Raw genomic sequence first — 27,864 nt, forward strand, 5'->3', positions numbered from 1 at the left:
CTGGGAGAATCCTTAATAGGTTCTTCCTGGTCCAAGAAACTCAGTCAGCCACCGGCTTGAGGTGACAATGTGCCAGACCGGTATCTCTGGGAGACGAGAATACCTCACAAGGGTCAGGGGTGGCTGAGGGGATCATTTGTGATGGCACCATTCTCATTTCCCTTACATTGTTCACAGTCCTTACTGGTTTGCTTATGGGGATAAGCTACCCTTTTAAGGACAGTGTCTCCTGTAGCCACATTGTTTCCCTTTAGGAAATGATTGTGCCCTGCTAATGTCCTCATCACAGTCTCTGAGGAAGGGATGAGGTATTTTCTCCTTGTGATTGGTCCCCCCCCGCCACCCTGCTCGGTGCCACCTGGACCTGGGGTACCACTGAGCCCACCTGACCCACCTGCCTGGGTTCCCTTTACACTGTACTGCTGTGACCAGCCCGCCAAGCCCTCTCTCAGGCTGCAGTCTGCACCTTCACCAGCACACATACAGCTGCAGAAACATACAGATGCTGTGACCAGCTTTGCATGAGAAGGCTTCATCTAAGGAACTTCCCAGCCACTTAGGCACCCTGTCCTCCCCTCGAGTGTAAACCCAAAATTATACTGTCTTGCACTGCACAGGGAACTGTACAGTGTAAGCTCCTGAAATTCGCCCTCTCCCTCAATGTGGAGAGGAAATATACAACAGCTTTTTACCCCAAGTTATGACTTCCACACACCAGTTTGTGATAAAGCAAAAACAAATGTATTAACTACAAAAGATTTTAAGTGATTATAAGGGATAGCAAACAGATCACAGCAGGTTACCTAGCAAATAAACAAAAATGTAATCTAAGCTTAATATACTAAAGAGTTTGGATATGAGTAGCAAATGCTAACCCTAAATGATGATGTAAGCCGGCTGCAGGCTCATAAAGGGCAAGCTGCACTAGGTATTCCTTTCAAAGGCTAGTAATCCCTCTAGCCTGGGTCCATCCCTTCCCCTAGTTCAGTTCTTGTTCCTCGGCTGTTTCCAGGAGTCTCTTTGGATGGGGAGTCAATGAAGAACCACAATAATGTCACTCCCCTGCCTTAAATAGCTTTTGCATATAACGGGAACCCTTTGTCTCTAAGCTTGGTTCCCATGCCTGGTCAGTGGAAAAACACTGGTATTCCAAGATGGAGTCCAGTACCAGGTGACTTGGTCACATGTCCCTGTAGGGTCACAGCAGCCGTGACTTGAAGGCTGTTTGTAGTGTCCACAGGAAGACTCTCCGGTGAGAGATAAACTTCTAAGGCCTATTGTTTTCTCTAATGGCCCTTCCCCACCAGCCATCTAGACTGATTGCATTCTGCCTAGTGGGCGTTCCCCAGGTGTAAACACATTTGTAATAGATTTCTAATAGATGCAAAAACAATACTCCTAACTTCAGATACCAAAAAGATACATGCATACAAATAGGATAATCATATTCAGTAAATCATAAACTTTTCAATGATATCTCACATGCCCTATCTTGCATAAAATACATTATGATTATATCACAATCATATTATAATAATATTACTGTGATGAATATGGGGTGTAAGGTCACACTCCTCTCTTCCTATCTCTTTATTTCACAGGATTCTCCTTCCCTTTGAAGACTGCAGTGCTCACTTCTGTTCATTTTTTAAGCATTCTCGTAAGCTTTGGCATAGGATTCGGCATGTTTCTTCCCCTTTCATTAGCTCTCTATCTTGGGAGGGAGAGGGAATCTTCTCTCTCATGCTGGAACAACATGTTACGAGCTGCCATGTTAAGGACAAAGAGTTCTTTGCCTATTTCACTCTAATTCAGTGATTACTGTTTCTTGCCATATGATGGACTCTTTGTCACTCTGTTCCATATCATGTGAATAGGGCCACCACATAAAGTCTTCCCTTTTATTTCTACCAATTTTGCATCCTGGACACTTATTAAGAGAGGGGGAGGGGTCCTGACTGCCTGCTGGATATTAACCAGATAATAAGGCTTACTCCAGGGTTAAATACTTGTAAAGAAAAAAATATATTAATATTAAATGTCTATGATTCTTTAGAAAAACAAATTCAAACTATTTCATAAAGTTTGGAAGGTGAAATTAAAGGCAAGAAACCTGACTGTTTCTGATGCAAGGAGTTACAGGGTGTTTTGCAAAAGTCTTTTGTGATGACGACACACGTGTGGTCTGGTTGTCACATAGGAGATATAAGGGGGTCGAGCATGCTTAGTATAGATGGAATCCTTAGAGAATTTAGCTGCCAGTCTTTAACAAACTTCTACTGAACATGTGAAAACTGAGATTTTTCAGGGGCTTATACTGTGGCCAAGTGTGGGTGAACTTTTACATGGCCAGTACAATGCACATGCCTAATATCAGAGCAATTCCTCTGCAAATTTCAAGTCCCTGCTGTAATGCATAAAGATGTTGCAACTTTTCAGTGTAATGCTTATAATATATATTTTTTTAACATGAACAAACCAATGTATTTTCCCCTAACTTCATTCTTGGAAATGGCTGAACTATTTATACCAAAAAACCCCCAAACAAACAAACAAACAAAAAAACAACCGGCCTGAGGAACACACTTGGCATGGAAGATCTCATACTGAATGTTTAAAGTTTGACAACCTTATAAGCAATTGAAAACAGCCATCCTATAACAGAAAGTGTTAGGCCACTTTAATTATAGGTGATGTTCCCAGCTCCATTGTGTGAATGGTTTTCACCTAAAGATCCTGTAATACTGACTTATAAGTCAAGAATTGGCTTGCTAAGCACTGATTTGTGATTTATAAATTATATGCCTAATTAATAAATCATGAAACTGTCTATGAATTATGTGGCTCATTTTTGTCATACTAGTGAGTTTTAAGTTAAATTGTACATCTGATTTATAAACCATGTCATTGATTTATAAGTCTTTACAGAGGTCAAATATGTTATTGGTTGATATGGCTGCCATAATACAATATCACTGGCAGAAAGTTGTATAAATTAAAAATATGACCTTTCTGACAGAATGAAATGAAATTGATATACCCTTACACAAAGGACAAGAAATACAGGCAAATGAAGAGTCTATGACAATAAAGGCATTTACCAACTAATTGGAATGTCTGTGAGAATATGTACTGTATATTAAAGGGGTGACTGCAAGGTGCTATTAGCATATTTATTTAAACTGGGGAATTTCAGATACTCTTAACTCACAAATGTACTCTTGATTACATTTGACCATGCAATAAAAGCTCTTGGGGTTAGAGCAAAGTGTCCTTCCCTGCCCCTCTCCCTGAATGAAAGAAAGTGCCATTTCTAATTACAGAATTAATTAATGTAATCCTCTAATTAAAGGGAGAGGGGGAAGAATGAGGAGGGGAGGTTTATGAATTTAGATGCCTTTTCATAATAATACAGTTTAAAAAGAGTTTGTTTTTAAAGTAATCAAGCAAAACCCTACTACCATAGTATTAAGGTGGACGAGGCTTTCTTCTGGCAACTAGCAGAAATTGCTAGATCGCAGGCCCTGGTTCTCATGGGAGACTTTAATCACCCTGATATCTGCTGGGAGAGCAATACAGCAGTGCACAGGCAATCCAGGAAATTTTTGGATAGTGTAGGGGACAATTTCCTGGTGCAAGTGCTGGAGGAACCAACTAGGGGCAAAGCTTTTCTTGATCTGCTACTCACAAACAGAGAAGAACTAGTAGGGGAAGCAAAAGTGGATGGGAACCTGGGAGGCAGTGACCATGAGATGGTCGAGTTCAGGATCCTGACACAAGGAAGAAAGGAGAGCAGCAGAATACGGACCCTGGACTTCAGAAAAGCAGACTTTGACTCCCTCAGGGAACAGATGGGCAGGATCCCCTGGGAGAATAACATGAAGGGCAAAGGGGTCCAGGAGAGCTGGCTGTATTTTAAAGAATCCTTATTGAGGTTGCAGGAACAAACCATCCCGATGTGTAGAAAGAATAGTAAATATGGCAGGCGACCAGCTTGGCTAAACAGTGAAATCCTTGCTGATCTTAAACGCAAAAAAGAAGCTTACAAGAAGTGGAAGATTGGACAAATGACCAGGGAGGAGTATAAAAATATTGCTCAGGCGTGCAGGAGTGAAATCAGGAAGGCCAAATCACACTTGGAGTTGCAGTTAGCAAGAGATGTTAAGAGTAACAAGAAGGGTTTCTTCAGGTATGTTAGCAACAAGAAGAAAATCAAGGAAAGTGTGGGCCCCTTACTGAATGAGGGAGGCAACCTAGTGACCGAGGATGTGGAAAAAGCTAATGTACTCAATGATTTTTTTGCCTCTGTCTTCACGAACAAGGTCAGCTCCCAGACTGCTGCACTGGGCAGTACAGCATGGGGAGAAGGTGACCAACCCTCTGTGGAGAAAGAAGTGGTTCGGGACTATTTAGAAAAACTGGACGGGCACAAGTCCATGGGACCGGATGCGCTGCATCCGAGGGTGCTAAAGGAGTTGGCGGGTGAGATTGCAGAGCCATTAGCCATTATTTTTGAAAACTCATGGCGATCTGGGGGAGGTCCCAGATGACTGGAAAAAGGCTAATGTAGTGCCCATCTTTAAAAAAGGGAAGAAGGAGGATCCGGGGAACTACAGGCCAGTCAGCCTCACCTCAGTCCCTGGAAAAATCATGGAGCAGGTCCTCAAGGAATCAATTATGAAACATTTAGAGGAGAGGAAAGTGATCAGGAACAGTCAGCATGGATTCACGAAGGGGAAGTCGTGCCTGACTAACCTAATTGCCTTCTATGATGAGATAACTGGCTCTGTGGATGAGGGGAAAGCAGTGGATGTGTTATTCCTTGACTTTAGCAAAGCTTTTGATACGGTCTCCCACAGTATTCTTGCCGCCAAGTTAAAGATGTATGGGCTGGATGAATGGACTGTAAGGTGGATAGAAAGCTGGCTAGATCGTCGGGCTCAACGGGTAGTGATCAATGGCTCCATGTCTAGTTGGCAGCCGGTTTCAAGCGGAGTGCCCCAAGGGTCGGTCCTGGGGCCAGTTTTGTTTAATATCTTTATTAATGATCTGGAGGATGGTGTGGACTGCACTCTCAGCAAGTTTGCAGATGACACTAAACTAGGAGGCGTGGTAGATACACTAGAGGGTAGGGATCGGATTCAGAGGGACCTAGACAAATTAGAAGATTGGGCCAAAAAAAACCTGATGAGGTTCAACAAGGACAAGTGCAGAGTCCTGCACTTAGGACGGAAGAATCCCATGCACTGCTACAGACTAGGGACCGAATGGCTAGGTAGCAGTTCTGCAGAAAAGGACCTAGGGGTCACAGTGGACGAGAAGCTGGATATGAGTCAACAGTGTGCTCTTGTTGCCAAGAAGGCTAACGGTATTTTGGGCTGTATAAGTAGGGGCATTGCCAGCAGATCGAGGGACGTGATCGTTCCCCTTTATTCGACATTGGTGAGGCCTCATCTGGAATACTGTGTCCAGTTTTGGTCCCCACACTACAAGAAGGATGTGGAAAAATTGGAAAGAGTCCAGCGGAGGGCAACAAAAATGATTAGGGGTCTGGAGCACATGACTTATGAGGAGAGGCTGAGGGAACTGGGATTGTTTAGTCTCCAGAAGAGAAGAATGAGGGGGGATTTGATAGCAGCCTTCAACTACCTGAAGGGGGGTTCCAAAGAGGATGGAGCTCGGCTGTTCTCAGTGGTGGCAGACGACAGAACAAGGAGCAATGGTCTCAAGTTGCAGTGGGGGAGGTCCAGGTTGGATATCAGGAAAAACTATTTCACTAGGAGGGTGGTGAAACACTGGAATGCGTTACCTAGGGAGGTGGTGGAGTCTCCTTCCTTGGAGGTTTTTAAGGCCTGGCTTGACAAAGCCCTGGCTGGGATGATTTAGCTGGGAATTGGTCCTGCTTTGAGCAGGGGGTTGGACTAGATGACCTCTTGAGGTCCCTTCCAACTCTGATATTCTATGGCTTGGTCTACACTACCCCCCTAATTCGAACTAAGGTACGCAACTTCAGCTACGTGAATAACGTAGCTGAAGTTCGAAGTACCTTAGTTCGAATTAGTTCGAACTTACCTTGGTCCACACTCGGCAGGCAGGCTCCCCCGTCGACTCCGCGGTACTCCTCTCGGCGAGCTGGAGTACCGCAGTCGACGGCGAGCACTTCCGGGTTCGACTTATCACGTCCAGACTAGACGCGATAAGTCGAACCCAGAAGTTCGATTTCCAGCCGTCGAACTAGCAGGTAAGTGTAGCCAAGGTTGATTCTATGATTCTATGAATAGTTGCTGCAGGGTAAGCCACAATCTAGAGGTGGAGAATAGAGTGTCAGGGAGACAAGCTGGGTGAGGTAATTTCTTTTATTGGGCCAACTTCTGTTAGTGAGAGCGAGACAAACTTTCGAGTTTACACAGAGCTTTTTTCAGGTCTGAGAAAGTCCTTTTATGTGGTATTAAGAAGCCAAAGATGGAGCGGGGATCTCAAATCTTCTTATTCCTGGAGATCAAAAGTGCTCCAGGAGATAGCCACAAAAGATGCACCTAATGCATTCTCCCTCTTTCTCAAACACACTCACCTACATACATAATATGGTTTGACCACACTGAAAATGATAGGCTCTATCTAGCAGAAAATAACAATGGGTATTCTAAATTCCAGAAACCATGAAAGGTTCAAAATTGCTCAAATCTCCCTTCATCTCTGGAAAGATTTGCAGAGGTGCCATAGAGGAAAAGAACTGATGGAAATGTATTGTCTTACTTTGCTGTTACACAGCTCATGATTCTCACACTCGCCTAAGAACCTCAATCTGGATTCTGTGCTGGGCCTCACTATATTCCCCAGAGACATTGCAAAAGGGAAAGAATGTCTTCCAGTGTTTTAGGTACTAAACTGGGAGGCAGGAGGGCTGGGTTCTATTCCTAGCTGTCCATAGACTTCCCGTGTGATGTTGGGCAAGACTATCGTAATGCATACACATAAAGGAGCTGAATTAAAATTGCATAGGTAATCTTAATTGTGTCCTTTTCTTATTTTTGAGTATTTCATCATGTCTATCACATTTTTAATATATTAATATTTAATATATTATACCAAGGTAATATTATTTTCTGCTTGGAGTGTTTTAGATGTGCATAATACTTTTCTGAAAAATTTAAGAAGGTAGGTTTCTAACCCAAATTAATGTAACTAAGAAAACTTGTGAAAATAAGATAATACAGAATTAAATGTTACAATTTTTTTTTTCTGATTTGTACTCTTCTCTATAACTAATGGCACACAAATTTCACATGGGAAGACCAAATGTTGATATAAGATCACTTTAAAAATCAGATATTTTATATTTAGCCATGGCTGAGGATGAAATGTAATCTTTGTCTCACAATTCCTTTACTTTGTTTTGTTTAATTCAGGCTCTCACTACGGTTTCTTTGCTGTAACACTGTAAATCATTTTTAAAGCCCAATAATAAAACAAGTCTTTGAAAAAGATATTATTTTTAAAAAAGAAGAAAAAAAGGGAATTATAACTTTATATATCAGGATTTGGGCATAATACTTGATAATGATGATAGAATAACAAATTGTTCTGTTAAATCAGGTGCAGTTGTTACATACACCAAAGAACTGAGAATAATATAGAAATTTATATTAAAAATACAAAGCACTGAGATACAAATTGCCTGAGTACCTTATACATCATGATATAATTGTCAAATCACTCATATGACTTATGCTAGATGTCACTTGCATGTTTTCTCATTACATTTTCCTCCATGTTTTTTAACCATTTTCTTTTAATCTCTGGGTGCTATTGCACATTTGAATGATTCTCAAGATTGCTATCATCTAGCGAGAAGCATGATACGTCTCAACTTCTGGAAATACAATATAATAAATATGCTATTCCTCACAAATTTTACTTAACTAATATTCCTTCAGTTAAAGAAGTATCTGAATACCTGTTTAGTTATTTTTTTTAACAAAACACCACCACCACCACCACAACCTAAACATTTCCCTGTATTGAGATCGTCTTTTTTTTTTAACATCCCCCAGATTTCTATATCCCTCAGCAAAGTGTTATTGACAGATTAGGGCTCCTATGTTTGTCTGAGATGTGCCTGTGGCTCTCCTGTCCTATAGATCATCCACGTAGAATATTGCTCTAAATACTCTGAACTGAATTTTCAAGGGTTGGCTCCAGAACCTGTCATAATAAGCCTGTAGACTACAAATAATTATTTAAAAATATATATATTGAAGCAAATTTACCCTACAAGCAATGTACTAGCATTCTTCCCACACAGTTTTCATCTCCTGGGAGAATTGTACAGATCCACGAAGTTACAGTACTTGTTATCCTAGTTATCTCTTGATCCGACAACCCTACAGCAGGTATCCACTTAGTCTGTGAAACCAACCAGCTTTTCAAATTTGAATAGTTTGTTAATTAGCGCTAATTAATATTTTTACATACTGTTCTTTGACTGTACGCTCCTTGCAGCAGTCTGAGTCCTGTACAAGGACATTGATGGTGCTTAACATACATTGATAGATGTAAGCATATTTAACAAAATGTTACCAAATCCTAATGGAATGTTCATAATTTTTTTTGCATTTCCTTTCCAATCATAATTGATTTCAATGATTGCCAAGCTAATGTTACATGTAAATAGAAACCCTTTGTCTTTCTTATTAGCCTCTTTCTTCTGCCTCATTTATCAAATAATATCAGAATCTATTGTTTCTGGTATCAAAATCTCTTCCATGATTTGTGATATCACAAACACTGGATTATGGTATCACTGAATAAATCAGGGCAGAGGAGTAAGCTTAGTATACAAGAATCCTCTCTTTATGCAAATCTTAATCATAATCAGCAATTGTTGAAAGGAAATGTTGGGAAAAATACCTAATAACCGCCTTGATTCAGGAAACCATTGTATGTGCTCAAAATTTGTGCTTAAGTGCATCCCTATTCAAGAAAGCACCTAAACACATACTTAAGTCACTTGCTTAATTAGTTGGGTGTCAATATTAACTACAGTAAGTTAAACATTTATATGTCATAAAGTCCTCCAGAGAATGACTAGCTTTGGGGGAGAGGGGGAAACATTCCGGAATGGATACTTCACCTTTATTATTGTATTTTTAACAATTTAAGCTTTATGGCAAGTATTAATGTAAAACACGCTTGGATAATCACTCTTTGAGCTTATATTTTGAGAGCAGTATTATCTAATTGTAAATTGGATGTTCTGTGAAAGAGCAGGGCATTCTGAATCTCTGTAATCAAAGACAGGAAGGTATTATTAACTTATCCAGAATATGCAGATGTTGTCGCTGTGACTGATCCTATGTTCCATTTTAGCAAAATTGTTATCCTTTCCCCCCAAAGAACTATTTCTTAATATACAAAGATGGTGAAGAAACACCATATATAATATAAAAATATATTATTTATATATTATTTGAAATATATCTTTGTATCTCAATTGTAATTTATAAAACCTGTCTCTGCATATATTAATTACATTAGTTAGATTATATTAATTAATTAATTATGTTTAATTGGCTAATGTTTTTATAATGCTTTGAAGATATAAAGCCCTACATTAAATATTAGATATCATTAATGTATTTGTTAATAAAGAGATATATCTAAAAGGAGCGTCTCTATTGGTGCTATTGCTACATTAATTATACATTCTTTTCCAAAGTATTTTACCATTATATGGAATCATAGAATCGTGGAACTGTAGGACTGGAAGGGAACTCAAGAAGTCTTCAAGTCCTGTCTGTTGCACTCAGGGCAGGACTAAGTATCATCTAGACTATCCCTGACAGGTGTTTGTCTAACTTGTTGTTAAAAATCTCCAATGACAGAGATTTCACAACCTCCCTAGGCAATTTATTCCACAGTTTAATTGCCCTGATAGTTAGGAAGTTTTTCCTAATGTCCAACCTAAACTGCCATTGCTGCAATTTAAGCTCATTGCTTCTTGTCCTATCTACAGAGGTTAATGAAAAATGTTTTCCTCCTCCTCCTTGTAAAAATGTTTCTGTACTTGAAAACTGTTATCATGTCTTCCTTATGTCTTCTCTTCTCCAGATTAAACAAACTCAGTTTTTCTATCATCCCTCATAGGTCACATTTTCTAGACCTTTAACTGATTGTCTTGCTCTTCTCTGGACTTTCTCCAATTTGCAGAAGAATTACTTCTTGTGTCTTGTTTACAACATTCTTGCTAATGCATCCCAGAATGCTGTTAGCTTTTTTTTTTTTTTTTTTTCAACAGTGTTGCACTGTTCACTCATATTTAGCTTTTGATCCACTATAATCCCCAGACCCCTTTCCGCAGTAGTCCTTCCTAGGTAGTCATTTCCTATTTTGTATGTCTGCAACTGATTGTTTCTTCCAAAGCGGAGAAAGTTGCATTTATCTTTATTGAATGTCATCTTATTTACTTCAGATCATTTCTCCAGATCATTTTGAACTTTAATTCGACCTCCAAAGTACTTGCAACCCCTCCTAGCTTGGTATCATCCACACACTTTATAAGTATACTCTCTCTGTCATTATCTAAACCATTAATGAAGATATTGTACAGAACTGGAACCAGATCGGATCCCTGTGGGACCCCATTCGGTATGTCCTTCCATCTTGAATGTGAACCACTGATAACTACTCTCTGCAATTGGTTTTCCAAGGTGGTCTCACCCACCTTATAGTAGCTCCATATAGGTTGCATTTCCCTACTTTGTTTATGAGAAAGTTATGTGAGACAATGTCAAAAGTGTTACTAAAGTGAAGGTATAACACATCTACCACTTCTCCTCTTTCCCCCCTCCACCCCGCCTCCAAGGCATTGTTACCCTGTCAAAGAAAGCTATTGAATGCCTAAATTAAGATGACTGGTCTGTAATTCCCCAGGTTGTCCTTATTCCCCTTTTTGTAGATTGGCACTATATTTGCCCTTTTCCAGTCCTCTGGAATCTCTCCTGTCTTCCATGACTTTTTGAAGATAATTGCTAATGTCTCAGATCTCTCCTCAGACAGATCCTTGAGTATTCTAGGATGTATTTCATCGGGCCGTGGTGACTTGAAGACAACTAACTTGTCTAAGTAATTTTAATTTATTCTTTCCCTATTTTAGCCTCTGATCCTACCTCATTGTTAGCGACATTCACATCTTCTCTGACATCAAAAATTCATCATTAATATTTTTGGGGTTTTTTGCTCATGTGAATAATGATTATTTATATAGTTTGATAAATTAAAAACAATATCTCTTTCCTTTCTGGAATGTGGAAATCTCACAACATTTTTGATGTACATGTGACTATAATGATTACAATGTAGATAATTACATTAAAGTGTAAATAATTGTTATTAAGTATTTGCTGCTCTAATAGGTGCAGTCACTATACAACATAATTGGTGCAGATAACATGAAAAAGTTGCCACTCAAACAAATATAAACCACCACAGTATTATATTTAGCTTACTCAACAATAAGTAGTTTTTCAAAGGCTGAAATTCCTTACTAGTACATGCTAGTGTAATGATTTGCATTGTCATATAAGGTCTCTGGGTGCAAGTGCACGATCAGACATAAAGGATTGCACAAAATCTGAGTTGTATTGGTAACATGCTGTGAAAGCCTCCATCAGGTGTGTTAACATACTCCGTCATTAAAAAAAAAAAAGCACTTCAAAATCTGGAAGTCTTGCTGTGAATGAGGTACTGTATAGTAGGGCACCAAAATAAATGTCATTGGCAATCCAGAGTGTTATTTCCCCCCCCCCAATCAAATATTTGTGTTTCCCACAAGAGAAAAGGTTAAAAACTGCTTGTCCTGATTATCTAAGTGCTCCCTTTACAAATGACAATAGTTACTTCTGTGGTGTCAAGTATCAGGGGGTAGCCGTGTTAGTCTGTATCTACAAAAACAACAAGGAGTCTGGTGGCACCTTAAAGACTAACAGATTTATTTGGGTATAAGCTTTCGTGGGCATCCGAAGAAGTGAGGTTTTTACCCACGAAAGCTTATGCCCAAATAAATCTGTTAGTCTTTAAGGTGCCACCAGACTCCTTGTTGTTTTAATAGTTACTTTTGTTACCATAACAATGAGAATTAAATGTCGAACTAAAAACATGTTCTGACAGAATATAATGGGCCTTTTGTTATGTTACACTTTGTGGTATTATAGTGGGCCAGACTTTAATTTACTTTCATACTTTAAATTGATACTTTAAAGTTCAAGCTATGTTGAATTGGTGAAGCTCTGTTGTGGAGCTGCATTGATTTAAACCAGTTAAAAATCTGGGCCACTAGGCCTTATTAGACAATTTGGTCTAGATCCTCAAGAGTATTTAGGTGCATAATTAGGGTTGCCAGGTGTCTGGTGTTTAACCCTGGTGGCTCTGGTCAGCATTGCTAACCGGGCCATTAAAAGTCCGGTTTGCGGTGCAGCGAGGCTAAGACAGGATTCCCACTTGCCCTGGCTCCACGCAGTTTCAGAAAGTGGCCGGTATGTCTCTGAGGCCCCTAGGCGCAAGGGCAATTAACAAAGCTCCGTGCACTGCCGAGTGCTGACTCTGCAGCTCCCATTGATCAGGACTGCAGCCAATGGGAGCTGCAAGAATCATAGAATGATAGAATCATAGAATATCAGGGTTGGAAGGGACCTCAAGAGGTCATCTAGTCCAACCCCCTGCTCAAAGCAGGACCAATTCCCAACTAAATCAACTGCAAGGGCAGTGCCTGACCTCCCCTGCACCTAGGAGCCGGACATGCCGGCCGCTTTCAGGAGCCACGTGAAGCCAGGGCAGGCAGGGAGCCTGCTTTAGCCCCACTGTGCTGTCGACTGGGAGACACCTAAGTAAGCACCGCCTGGCTGGAGCCCACATCCCGAACCCCCTCCTGGCACCCCAACCCCAGCCCTGAGCCGCCTCCCACACCCAAACTCCCTCCCAGAGCCCGCACAACTGCCCTAGACCTAGCCATGAGCCTCCTCCCACACCCAAACTCCCTCTAGGATCCCACACACCCTCTGCCCCAGCCCTGAGCCCCCTTCTGCATCACAAACCCCTCATCCCCATCCCCAGCCGGAGCCAACACCCCCTCCTGCAACTCAACCCCCTGCCCCAGCCCTGAGCTCACTCCCACACTCCGAACCCCTCAAACCCAGCCTGGAGTCCCCTCCTGCATCCCAAACTCCTCATTCACGGCCCCAACCCCCTGTCCCAGCCCGAAGCTGGAACTCCTCATTTCTGGCCCCACCCCAGAGCCTGCATCCCAACTCCCTGCCCCACTCCAGTGAAAATGAGTGAGAATGGGGGAGAGCAAGGGACCGGGAAGGAGTGAATGTGGAGTGGGGCAGGGAGTTGGGATGCAGGCTCCCTGAGATGGGGTGGGGCCTTGGGGTATTGGCGGGGTGGGGCAAGGGTGTTCGGTTTTGTACGATTAGAAAGTTGGCAACCCTACATATAACTCCCATTGAAATCAAACAAATCAGTGAGAGTTAGGTGTCTAAATACCTTGGAGGGACCTTAGACATTTTTTTATAAATAAGTGAGACTTGTTTGAGGAGCACTAATGCCCTCTTGGTTCTGTTTGAGCCATCTCAAAGGAGTTACGTTTAAAAGTCAGACTGTCTCTCTCTAGATATATATATTTGAAGGGGGTTTCTCTGCTCAGTTATTGAGAGATTTTTCCTGTCTTTTTGCGTGGTGCATGGAGTAAGTTTCTAAATCAACAGGGGCATTAAAAGCTTCATAATTATTTTAAAATACCAGTTTAGGCATTATCAAAGTTTTAAAGCTTCACACATAGCCGTAAGGAAATTCTGTCACAAATTCACCAGGTCCAAAATGTGATATTCAAAGGAAATTATGCAGAATTATGTGGGTCCTTCAGTGAAATCTTGTATAATCCTAATAATTTGCCCCAGATTTCTAGGGTGATGGAATTACATATGTGGCAGTGCTCTCATGTGCTACATTTGCAAGGAGAAATAGAATGAGACCAACATTTTCAAATGTGGGCACCAGTATGCAGCCTGAATTTCATGGATGCTGAGTACCCTCATCTCATTGGAAATGTTAGACACTCAAATTTTTAAAAAAATCAGTCTGTTTGTTAACTCTGTAAATAAGACTAATTAAAGCCACATAGTATTGATACCCAGTGCTTCTTTTACTAAGTTTCTATACCTTTGCTCAGTGAATGTGAAGCATATTGTTTCCTGTATATGAATAGGTTCAATGTATTTTGTGAGTTCTGTAATGTCTAATTTTTGAAGTAACATTATTTTAGAGCATATTTGAAAATAATATTAGAAAAGCAGACTTTGGAGATGTAAGATTTTTCTGTTAATATTATTAAGAGTTTTTCCTATGTAAAGTCATCGAATGCCATGTGTCTGCATTTTGATAGCGTCTAGTGATAATATAGATCTGAGTTGGCTCATACACTTTTTAAATTATGTGTACACATATATTGTTAATTTATTAAACTAGTTATACCTTTATGCTTCTTCAATCTAAAAAAATATAGAATTTTATGCCTTTGTGTGTTATGGTAAAAATATTGTCACAGTACCAATTAATCAGCTCATTAGAACCCAGAAAGTAAGCTATGTTTGGAGCAGAGAAATAAAATGGAAAGCAAATACAGGATTAATATAATATCCCAGTCTATAATTATCTGCTGTAAATCATTAACAAGCTAGAGTTAGGGAGCCTTACAAAATACTTATTGGATCATACCTAGCCTATGCCCAAGCAAAGGATTTAATATAACACTTACTTAAAAAAGGGCCAAAACAGTAAAAAGGCATCCTCTGAAATTTCCTTCTTTTACATATGTGGTAACTGCAAATGCCTAATGCAGTTACTCCAGAACAAATGTTTGGCATGTACAAAGACTTAAAGGGGATAGAATCACCGAAAAGCTTGGGAGTCCTTAAACACACAAGCCCTGCACTGATTATTTTGCTTAGCCTCCCAACACAGGTTCCTTGAGTTTCCTCCCAAACTCAAATGGACTGTTCTTTCTAGTCCCTTTCCCATTGAAAGAGTCATCTTTCCTGACTCCTAGATTTTTTTTTCCTTCCCAGATCATCCAAATGGATGCTTCTTTTCCCTTGACACACTGTGTTAGTCCCCTTATTACTGTAGATGCTAGGCATCTAGTCTTAATCTATCCCAGAAAATATTAGATAATCTATTTTAGATTAATATTTATTTCTGTTTTCTTCCAGCTTACGAGTTACAAAACTGCCCAGATCCTCCTCCTTTTTTAAATGGATATATAGTCAACTCGGATTACAGCGTGGGTCAATCAATATCATTTGAGTGCTATCCTGGGTATGTTTTAATAGGTCATGCTGTTCTCACTTGCCAACATGGGATCAACAGGAACTGGAACTATCTTTTTCCAAGATGTGAAGGTAACTTTATAGTGGTATCTTAGTGTCAGAACTCATTCTCCTCTCTTATTATTTTTATTTGTATTCATATACTCTAGCTTTTCCTAAAATGGGACATCTTTATCATATGCTGCACTAGTGGCAACTCTGGTCAAAATATCAGTTGTAATTCTATAACCCTCTTAGCAGCAAATTCACATGCCCATAAAGGGCTTGACATTGCTGCCATTGAAGTTATGGGAAGTTTCACTAATAAAGGGCACTCATGAAAGTGATCCTCAGCAACCGTTGCTGAATTGTTTAGTGAAGCTTGTGTTCCTTTGTTGAAGTTCTGCTCCTGTTTCCTTGGTGCCCGTGTGGAATGTGTACTGCATAAACTTTAGCAATTGTTCCACAGTAGAACTTTCGTCTGAAAGATGAAAACACAAAAAGGCCTTTGACCAAGCCCCACACAAGATTATACTAAAGGAGCTAAGGGCTTGTCTACACAGCGACACATGGGAAAATTAATCCAGATTAACTAAAGGTGTGGATTCATTAAACCCCTGTATGGACACGCACTCTGAATTAAAATGGCCTTTATTTAGTTTAACAAATCCACTTTAAATTCACACTGTTAGTTCAGACTGTGTCTGTGTAGATAACCCTAACTAGTCATGGTATGAGAAGTAACATATTGTCATGAATAAGAAACTGGGTAAGATACAGAAAACAAAGAATAGGAATAAACGGTCAATTTTCATCATAGCAGAAGATTACAGTGGGTTCCACAAGTTTCCATGTAGGACCAATGTTCTGTATATTTATTAATGATCTGGAAAAGTGAGCAAACAGTCAGATGACAAAATTTACAGATGACCCAAAATCACTGAGGTTAGGCAGGACTGGAAAAGAGTGTGAGGAATTTCAGAGAGACCTAAGGAAGCTAGGTGACTGAGCCACTGAGAGTTTTGGAAAAAGAGATAAATCATCATGCTTTAGGGCATAACCCAATCTCTGACTATTAGGAATTAGAAAGAAACTCTTTATGGTGATAGTTTATATTACTTCCTACTGCAATCTCTTGGACTTTCCTCTGAGGTAGCTGATGCTAACCACTATCAGAAACAAAAAAATGAACTGTGGACCAATGGTTTGTTTCAGTATATCGATTCCTATACTCCTAAACTGTGAATTAACCACTGTGAATGATGCTTTCAATTTATTTATTTTTTTTCTGAGTGGTGTCCTCATGCCTGAACTGCAACTGTTCTGTAAGCATGTATAGGTGCATACATGTTTTGTGTGTGTGTACGTGTGCGCGCGAGACAGACAGGGAGAGTGAGAGAGATTTAGAATGAAAAGCTTATACTATTCCCTTATGTTGACATTTAAACTCAATATTGTGAAAACTCAGCAACTAAAAATTCCAGAGTAGTTAGCCCGAATTTCCTAAATTACTAAAATATATGGCAATCTCAAATTAAACATACAGAAGTGCACATTATTGTACCATTCATGGAATGCAAATGAACTACAAAGAAACAACATAATTAAAATAGCATTCCAGCATTAGTAAATGAATTGCCTGGAGAAATGCAAAGCAATTAAAATGACCAACATTTTCTCCCTTTTGACATGCAAAATATCCAGATGGAAACAGGAAATTAAATAACATTGTGTTTAAACTTCTAAAGAAATGAAATTCAACATTTTTACCATTATCATTATTTATTATTTTTATGACAATGGTTCCTAGTAACTAGCTGAGGAGGAGGCCCTATTGTGCTAGTTATTGTACAAACGTAGTTAACAGTCCCTGTCCTAAAGAGCTTACAATCTAAATAGACAAGACAGATAAAGGGGTAGGGAAACGAGTGAAATCATATAAAGAAAGTGATAGATGTAATGGTGGGAAACAGCATGTTAGTGTCACATTTTTATTTTACTTTTAAATTTAGATGGGGTTTTGTTTAGGAAGAAGAGGCTATTAGCTAGTAGAGAAAAAAAAAGGGAGAAGGGGAGATTGAAAGGGGGGTTATTGCGAGAGGGACTGGACAGGAGAGGGAAATGAGGAGGAACATATGAAGGGCAGGAGGGGGAAGGCTGAAGTGCAGATAGCGTGAGGAAGGATGCAGGGGGAGTTGGAGCAAACTTATAGTCCACACAGGGAGGAGAATTCCCAGATTCAAAACTGTAGAAAGCAACCTGATGACATCACCAGTGTTCACCAGTGTCTGCAGTAGAACTTGCTAAGACTGTTCCTTGTACTTGTTCTGGCCATCTTTGCTTTCTTTTGCCCCTAGTGTTAGCTGGAATATCTTTCTTCCCCTAGCCTCCGGGACTTGGGGCAGGTCAGGGTTGCATGGATCCTAGTGCCCTTGTGAGTGGATGGGTGGATCACTGGTGCTCCACTGTTCTAGGTCCTGGGTTTAGTGATTAGATGCTATGTTACACAATCATTTGCTCTGTCCATCTCCTTAATCTCTGAATGTATTAATCCATAGATTTTGACGTCCCCATACTCAAGTCTTGCCTCAAAACAAAAACACTTTTTAGATTTGAAGTTGCTCATCTTTTATCAAACAAAATAGTGACTCATGTTCTTATTTAATTTATATTATCATTGAAATCATCTGAGAGGCTGTACAATTTTAAAGTTAATAATTAAAATAAAATGTACCCTAGTAGCCAAAAATATTGAAATGGAAAAGCTGATGAAAAAAATGAGAGCAAAATTATTGGAAAGGCATAGATAAAGAGAAAGGATCTTCACAGAGCCTTGAAGGCAGTTACTGTATAGAGCCACAAAAAAAGATGTACGGTACTCAGGAAGGATTTTTTTTTTATGGGACTAACACAACAATCCACTTTCTTTAAAAGATATGTTTAAGTGAGAGCAACATTACAGATTACACTGCTCTACAGCCAAAATGCTTCTGAAATAAATGTAGTCAAACTTTACTAATTCTGGGTCACTGAGAACGAAAATGATGCTTAAACTTGTTGATTGCCTCTAGTTTTCAAGATATGCTATTGGGTCAGTATATACGACCCTTGACTTGGGAATGGCGGAGGATAAGTGAATTATAAAGGGAAGGGATCTCAATTTAAACCAGATATGACTAAAATACATCTCTGACTGGATCTATGAATAAATCTATGACTGGGTTTGGACAGTACTTGCTTTTTCGGCAAAACAATGAATGATGCAATCTGAAGCTGGTAGTGCATCATACATGATATGAATTGCATCACGTTATTCCTAGAAGTCATGGATGATGCAATCATAACGAAGCTTACATCACTCTGCTTTACAAATTGCCCTATATCAGCTATAGAAATCATACAGAAATCTATAGAAATCTATAGAAATCTATAGAAACCTATAGAAATCATACAGTGTCGTGCTCTCTTATTTGTCAGTGTTTGATTTTGCAAAGGGACACATTTCTGGTTAGCCATAGTGAGCAGAGATGCCTCGTACTTTTGTGAACAGTGCAGCTAACTTCTGCTATGTTTGTGGTGAAGTGACTTTTGCATCACAAAAGCGCAGTATAACCACTATGGTTAAGAAAGCCTATCACCTTTATTTTGGCTGCAAAATTGGAGATCAGGACAAGAGGTGGGCCCCACACATATGCTGCAACACTTGTGCAACAAATCTTCGCCAGTGGTTGAACAGGAAAAGAAAGGAAATCTATGCCTTTTGCAGTGCCAATGATCTGGAGAGAGCCAACAGATCATCCCAGCAATTGTTACTTCTGCATGGTGCCTCCAGTTGGGCAAGGTGTGTCAAAGAAGAAAAAGTGGACTGTGCATTATCCAAACATTCCATCAGCTATACGCCCAGTACCCCATGGAGAAGGACTGCCGGTTCCTGATGCACCAGAATCATTCTCACTTGAGTCAGACAAGGAAGAGGAAAAGGATGAAACTTCTAGTCCTGAACCATCAATGTCACAGGACCCACATTTTCTCCCATCCTCCTCCTTTGAAACACACCTCATAACACAAGGTGAACTGAATGACCTTGGCAGTGATTTGGAACTACCCAAGAGTAAGGCAGAGCTGTTGGGCTCCAGACTACAGCAGTGGAATCTCCTGGCAGGTGATGTTAGGGTTTCCATGTTCCATGACCGTCAAAAGGATCTTGTCCCATTCTTCATCATGGAAGGTGATCTTGTAGCCTGCAACAACATCGATGGTGTGATGGCAGCCCTCAACGTCGTTCACGATCCACATGAGTGGAGACTGTTCATTGATTCATCGAAGACGAGTCTTAAAGCTGTTTTACTGCATAATGGCAATGTTTTGCCATCAATTCCAGTTGGTCATGCAGTCCATATGAAGGAAACCTATGACAACATGAAACAACTTTTGAGGTGCATAAACTATGACCAACATCAGTGGCAGCTTTGTGGCGATTTGAAGGTTGTTGCTCTCTTGCTTGGTCTGCAGACTGGATACACAAAGTACTGCTGTTTTCTCTGCGAATGGGATAGTCATGCAAGAGATTCCCACTACATCAAGAAAGATTGGCCACTCGACAGTCATTGGAGCCTGGGAGGAAAAGTGTTCAGCATCCATCACTTGTTGAATCAAGGAAGATTTTGTTACCACCCTTACACATCAAGCTGGGTCTGATGAAGAACTTTGTCAAGGCCATTGACAAAACACAAGCAGCTTGCAAGTACCTCCGTGGAAAATTTCCAAGGTTAAGTGAAGCTAAGATAAAGGAAGGTGTCTTTGTTGGTCCTCAGATTCGTGAACTTCTTCGAGATGATGCATTTGACCATGCACTGCATGTCAGGGAAAAGACGGCATGGAAAGCCTTCCAGTTAGTAGCAATAAATTTTCTCGGAAACAACAAGGCAGACAACTACAGGTAGTTGGTGGAAAACCTCCTCAAGGCATAGAAAAGCCTTGGTTGCAACATGTCACTAAAGATAAAATTTTTGCACTCTCATCTAGATTTTTTTCCACCAAACTGCGGAGCAGTGAGCGACGAGCATGGCGAGTGATTTCACCAGGACATTGCAACAATGGAGAAACGCTATCAGGGCAAATGGAGCCCATCAATGCTTGCAGACTATTGCTGGACAGTGACAAGAGATGCTCCATTTAATGAATACAAGAGACAAGCCAAGAAGCGCCGAGTAGACACTGAATAGGACTAAACTATGTACAGAATAGTTTTTTGCCTTTTGTTTCATAATAAATTTTATTTATATAACCCTTTTGCTGATTTTTAAAGTGTTACATAAACAGGACAGGTGAAATATTATCATGTAAAGCCACCATAAACACATGAAAAGACCTAGGTTTACAATTTATGATTAAAACTCTACTATCTACACAATATACATAGACATAAAATGTAAAAGCTTAAATATCTTAGAAACAGTAGTCAATCAATTGTTTTAATTGTCATATTTGAATTCAGCACATCAAAATACATAATAAATAGCACATTTTATCTCTCAAGCAGACGACTTCTCAAAAATTGTAGACCAGTGTTATTACTCTAAAAAGTGTGCATGATAGTTTTTAAATATGTCCATATCTTATTTACTCAATTACTTTATCTGCCCCACAAAAATATTTTTTTAAACATTCAAGTCTGTCTTATTTTTCAGATGGTATCTAATGAGTAACCCCATGTTCCAATAAAATACTTAAACTAGCTATGTTGTTATTTTGAGCTAACATAATGAGTGTTGTGATTCTGGATTTTTCTTCACTCCTTCACTTCCTGGGAGAGACAGATGACTTATTTCCCTTCTTTTTGAATAGTCTCTGCTGAATTGTTTTACTTTATGTGCACAGTAGGTAAATGCACAGCAGGACCCCATTAAAGTCTAGGCCTCAGGCACAGTTATTTTGGGGTATCTTTTAAAAAAAATAATTGAACAAAGAGAATTGGCTGAGCAGTAGGACTCAGAGGAAGGAATGGCTGGCTGCCATGCATTGAGCAGCTGCTAGCTGCTATGGTATACACAGTTTAGTTAACATATGGGCAGCTGCCTAGAGGGATTTAATTGAGAGCCATGGAGAATATATCATATCTTGGAAATTGTTGGGTATTTTTTAAAACATGTAATTTTGTACAATATTATACATTTTAATGGTCCAATTTTTTTTCTGTGGAAACATCCTTTACATTCATTTTAGAAAACATCTAAATTGGATATATTTATTCAGTGGAGTATATTGTGTGTTGTATATTAAAACAGAGCATGTTTAACGTGTAATGGAAGTGATGGAATAAAAGAGTGAGTCCAGCCCAAAGTGCATCAATGATGGATGAAAATAGAGAATTGGACATGGATTTCTGAATAGCCCATACAGGAGCACACACTAAATGTGTGAAACCGTGAGGGAGATGAGGCTTGTGCACTTAGTGTGTGCTGGATGGTGACAGACTGTAGTAGGGAATGCAGTCTGGGCCACCTGAATCATGCTCACCAGAGACCTAGTGCAGTCAGGAGAGGCATCAGGAAAGGCTAAGTTTGAAGAGCCTGCATCCTTCATTTTATCACCCAGCAAAGACAGCTGCCAGCTTATAAACCTTAGCCTGGAATTCCACCCTTGAGTACTCTTATGGGAGAAAGGCTGGCATTGATATGAAGAAAGTTATGGTGAGGTTAAATGAGGAGGGTGAAGAGAAAGGAGAGAAAATTGGTCAGAGAAAGATAGAGCTAGGGGAGAGGACGGGATTTTGAGCAAAGAGAGATTCGGAGAAATCATGGTCAGAGGAAGGAGAGAGACTGTGGGAACAAGGAAGACTGGTAACCAAAATGTGACAGGGGCAGAGAAAACCAGGGTAAGGTAGGAAGTTTGGAGTGGATCAAAGTATGTGGTATGATAGACAGATGGGGGCAAAGGAAGAGGTTAGAAAACAGGAGGATAGGACAATGGCAAAAAGATAATGGAAGAGAAAAAGGAAAGAAAAAATAAATGAATAAAACAGTGAAAGGTGAGACCAAAAAAAAAAAAAAAGAAAAGAAAAAAAGAAAAAGAAAAAAACATGCTTAAGGATAAATTGTTTTTTGTTTGTTTTTTTACAGATGTATCCATTTTCTTACAGCTTTTTATCTTATTTAATGTTGAAAATGGGGGCAGGAGGGAGATGCTGGAGATGAGTCAGCAGTGTGCCCTTGTTGCCAAGAAGGCTAGCAGCATATTGGGCTGCATAAGTAGGAGCATTGCCAGGAGATCGAAGGAAGTGATTATTCCCCTCTATTGGGCACTGGTGAGGCCACATCTGGAGTATTGTGTCCAGTTTTGGTCTCCTGACTACAGAAAGGATCAGGGGCCTGAAGCACATGACTTATGAAGAGAGGCTGAGGGAACTGGGCTTATTTAGTCTGCAGAAGAGAAGAGTGAGGAGGGATTTGATAGCAGCCCTCAACTACCTGAAAGGGGGTTCCAAAGAGGATGGAGCTCGGCTGTTCTCAGTGGTGGCAGATGACAGAACAAGAAGCAATGGTCTCAAGTTGCAGTGGGGGAGGTCTAGGTTGGATATTAGACAACACTATTTCACTAGGAGGGTGGTGAAGCATTCAAATGGGTTACCTAGGGAGGTGGTGGAATCTCTATCCTTATAGGTTTTTAAGGCCCAGCTTGACAAAGCCCTGGCTGGGATGATTTAGTTGGTGTTGGTCCTGCTTTGAGCAGAGGATTGAACTTGATGACCTCCTAACGTCTCTTCCAACCCTAATTTTCTATGATTCTATGGTAAGCCCTTGAAATAGGGCTTCAGTAGTGCCTGGACTTTATGTTGAGGGTGAACTTCACCTTTTGTGGACTTTTTGTGTTGAGGGTGAACTTCACTTCCTACCTAAACAGATTAGTACTGATGTTGCGTACTTTAAAATAGCTGTCATGTTCCTCTCAAAAGCTTGATGGTACTTCAATGTTAACTAAAGTAATCTTGTAGTGCAAAGTTTGTAAGGCATTTTGATAACCTTCAGTGTTTGCCTTAATTGTTGTTTCCTCCATTCTCTGGTACTTTAAATAGTAGCTTGAGAAGGCTTCATGTTCATCACTTACAGTAAATTTACAAGTGAGTTCATGTGGATTTAGTTATGGATTTTGAGTGCAAAAAGGGAGTGAATGTATATATAAAATGGGCTGATGCTTAGAAATTTTTTCCCCACAGTTCTCGCAAGTTCCCTCAAAAATAAACATTATTGGATGGAAGTAGCATTGACAATTTAAGTCAACTGAGTTTATATTAGAAACCCAGTTATGCCACACTCTGCAAAGTTTCCTTTTCCCCTCAAACAACAAAAAATCCACATAAAAAGCAATATTGTTCTCAAAATTGGTTCGTTAAATCTAAGGGTGAGAGCTGTTTTCTGATAATTTTGAAGTTACTTGAACAAAGGAATCAGAGAATTATGACACCACAACAACAGAAATGTTCCCCAGGATTAAAACACTTCAAACGTTTTATTTACCATTTTATAGTAAAAAGTGGAAAGATTAGAGATAAAATCTAGGTTACAGTATTTACTTACGTTAGTTATGATTGAATACATATGACCAAAATTAAATTGCTAAAAATTAAGATTTGAAATAGTGTAATCAGAATTCACCATCAATTCTGATGAGTTTATAGTAGGATCCCAAATGCGTACTGGAGAAACAAGTCATCTTCTTCTGTTTTACATCTGTCTTATTTTATGTTTATAGCCTTTTGTCCTTGCAGAAAGTGCTGAAAATATAAACTGTTTGTTAGGGAGTCTTATCAATGGGGAAACATTTGGTTTTTGTTACCAAAAGAAGTTGTTTGTGATTAATTCCTTTGATATATATGTGGCTGGAAGTGGAAAAAGGGGATGTTTGGAGCAGCGCACTGGGGGCAGTGCAGAAGGGAGGAAGGGGAGCAAAAGAACAGGTGTGAATCAACAGAATCCTGGGGCGAGGGGCAGCACAATGGTGACAGTCCTTCCCTTCTGTAGGAGTTAAGAGGCTAATTAACCTACTGCTACATGTACTTCCTTTCTGCAAGTCCTATGAGGCTTGTTGAGGACACTCCTAGCCTTAAGAAGGCTTTAGGGGCCCCTCATAACCAGCCACCACTCACTGGAAACCTTATGGGGCCAACATTCCTTTCCAGGTTTGTCAGGCAGCTGGCAGTTCCAGTCTAGTTCCTCAGAGACAAACAAGCTTTCTAAGGCATGCGGTTTTGGGAAGGATGAAGTTTCTTACCCCATAAGGAGTGGAGTGGGGGGAGTTCAAGATCACAGGCAAGAGGAAGGAGGTTGGAGACCCCTAAATGTCTTATATGGCTTGTCAGAGAGTCTTGTGAGCTTGTCAAGGAGAAGCCCTACTTCTGTGCTGCAGTGGGATTTCTGTCTAGTGAACCACACGAGATTTACAGAGATTGATGAGGCCATGCCCCCCATGATACATTGCATGCCTCAACCCCATACACACACACACACGCAGACACACATACTGGTGTAAAGTTACATCCATAAAACCAGAGGCCTGATTAAGATTAAAGATGGTAACTTTTTTTGAGCAAATAGTAAATTATTGAAAAATTGATTGTTTGGGGTACCAACACTGTTTGTAAATTTGGGTTGGATTCAGTAAATAGTGTTAGCTATAAAAAAAATACTAAAAACAAAAATTTCAGAAATATCAAAATTTTAGTTTAAAAAATGTTGAAATGGTTCATTTAAACCGAATGTCAATTCAAAATGACATTGTACAAATAAAATGTAAAATCAAATTGATGTTTAATTTGGAAATATTGTTTTTCTTCATGGGTTGGACTAGATGACCTCCTGAAATCTCTTCCAACCATAATCTTCCATAATTCTATGATCATCATTCAAAACATTTCATTCAGACTGAAATTATTTTTTATTTTTGTTTTATTGTTACAGAGTGTAAAATGAAAAAAAAAACAGTTTTTGTTTTAAATGAACTGTTTTCTTTTTGTTTTTCGGTTCAGCCGCCAAACAACTCCACTCTAGATAAGATCTTTTCCTATATAAAGGGCCCATTTCTCTCTGTACATATCATCTAAAGAAGAGTACAATAATTGAATTAGACTGACTTACTAACTCAAACCACTGCCATTTTTATAGTTGCTGGAAATATGGGCTATTATTTCTCTTTAGTTAGCAGGTTGTAATACTTTCTGTAATACTTTGAAAAAGATCATAGTATCAGCTGTGTATCTCATGTTTATAATATATTTCTATTAGCTGTGATAGTTCATTGACAGATCTGGGTAACAAGAGTAAAGGAAGACTTGGGTGATCTTTATTGAGCTAAAACTTAGTCTGCTTTATAAACGATGACTGAACAGTGAAGACAAAATAATAAAAAAAAAGTTTTGAACCAGAAAGCATAGAAAAGCATAACCTATACATATTTTCAGTATAAAGCAACTAACATTTTTAAAACTATATAGCTAAAATGTAACTTAAAGGATTCTACTCTTGAAATTATATTAGTGTCAGGAATTATATTTGAACATAGCAATCTTGCAAGCTTTCTAAAGCTCATTGAACCATCAGAGGCAGGGAACACTGTGGAGACAGCAGACCAGATTCTCTGGACCAGGTGGTTTATGCTTAGCATAAGGCTGGATGTCTGGCTTTCAATTATCTGTATGCAGCCCCAATCCTATGGCTGTTAGAGTCTGTCTGCTGCCTTTGAGGGCTACTTAGGAACCAGGAATCAACCAGAAGAAAGGGCATTTAACCAACCCCCTTTTATATTGGGCAAGCAAACCAAGGGTACTCCTTTACTGATCATATCCTCTAGCTGCCCTAACATTACAGTATTTTCAAACCATACGGTGAGAGAGACATCATCCTCCCTGCCTCTTCCTCCTACATCCATAATAAAATGGATTAGGGTGACCATATTTCCCTATGCTGAACAAGGTACACCTGCTAAAATTATTCATATTCAAGCAAGTTCAACGGCTGTTAAAAAGAAATACTGCTTAGTTGGATTCTTTTTATTTACCTTCTTATCCTTAAGACTTTAGTGTTCACACGTGGAGAGATGACACACACACACTCCCATACATCTCTCTCACACTCTGTGTGTGTGTGTGTGTGTGTGTGTGTGTGTGTGTGTGAGAGAGAGAGAGAGAGAGAGAGAGATCGACCAACCCAGTCCTCCTGCCCGGTGCTCTCTGCCTTTGCCTTCCATGCCTGGCTGGGCCCCCAGGACGGACCCATTTCTCCTGGTACCTGGCACTGTGTCTTCCTGAAGCAACATATGGTGGGAGGGGACGCAGTTTCACATCCCCAGATTTCTGCTAGGGTTCACACCAGAATGTGGCTAGCAGCAGCCTTTCCACACTGTACCTGAAAGAGGGGACGGGAGCTGCTTCCTGTTGCAGTGGAGGAGGGGGAGAGGAAGGGGTGACCTGGCTCGTGTCTTTGCAGAGCTCATCTCTTCTCCCTCCCCCCGCCTTGTGCTGGAAGCAGCTTGTCCTTTCCTGCCCACACAGTGTCGAAAGGCAGATAACACTTCCAGGCTGCTGCTGGCCACCGAGCCGCCTCCTGTCCCCGGCTACAGTGCAGGCAGGAAGGGGTTAAGCCCTAAGGATGCACTGTGCACCAGGGTCCAGGAACCTGACTGTAGGGGCTTCAGCAAGCCTGGCCAGAGAGATGGCTCAGCAGTGGAGGGTGCCTAGGGGACAGAGAAGCCCCATGCTCCCCCGGGGAGGATGCTAAGCTCCTGCCCGGGGGAGTGCTGTGGAGCCTGCTGGGTTGGGGCGCGAACAAGCTGGAAATTGCTTCCCCACCACCACTCCACAGCTTAGCTGAGAGGCAGAGAGGCTTCCCCGTGCCAGCACTGTGCGGGGCTCTGGCACATGCAGGGCTTCGGTCCTCCTGGCCAGGGCACCGGACCAGAGCGTCTTGGGCTTTCTCGGGGTGCTGGCCCAACCAGAAGTCGTGGGGAAAGGAAGGCGCCTGCTGCCAGCCCATTCGTGAGCTGAGCGTTTCGACCAGGGGTTGGTTCTCCGCACAGCACTGGGAGTGGAATGCTGCCCCACCGAGGGGGGGAAGGGGGCGGAGGAATATGGAGGAGCAGCAGGGTTGGGGGGTGAAAGGGCAAAGCAGGGAGAGGACAGCGAGAGGGGGAGCACGTAACGGGCCGATGGGTGAGCTGCCGAGGCAATACATAACTGGCCGCTGCCTGGCACCTGCCTGCACTACAGAGTTCAGCTACTACATTAGTGCATCAGCCACTACAGAGTGCAGCCAGCACCGGCTGAAAACAGGACGGGGGCGAGGCCCTGCTGGCTGAAAGCCAGCATGCAGCAGGGGCTGTGCTGATGGACCAACAGAGGGAGCAGCCGGCCCCGCGTGCTGTAGCTTTGCCCTGCCACCAGCCTTGCACACTCACCCCTATCATCAGCCATGGGACCCTTCCACTCACCACTGAGTGGGCGGCTGGCGAG

At 40.7% G+C, this 27,864-nt stretch overlaps 1 protein-coding gene across 1 annotated transcript in view; it reads left to right on the top strand.

Moving 5' to 3' along the window:
- LOC117875514 (CUB and sushi domain-containing protein 1-like) overlaps positions 1–27,864 on the top strand; it is a 1,845,931-nt gene that overhangs the window by 1,614,027 nt on the left and 204,040 nt on the right. Inside the window, exon 40 of the mRNA XM_034766897.1 lies at positions 15,267–15,455. Within this exon, the coding sequence (XP_034622788.1) occupies positions 15,267–15,455 (189 nt within the window). The remainder of the gene's footprint in view (positions 1–15,266; positions 15,456–27,864) is intronic.

Source organism: Trachemys scripta, chromosome 3 (genome assembly GCF_013100865.1).
Source record: "Trachemys scripta elegans isolate TJP31775 chromosome 3, CAS_Tse_1.0, whole genome shotgun sequence".
Taxonomy (NCBI): Eukaryota; Metazoa; Chordata; order Testudines; family Emydidae; genus Trachemys; species Trachemys scripta.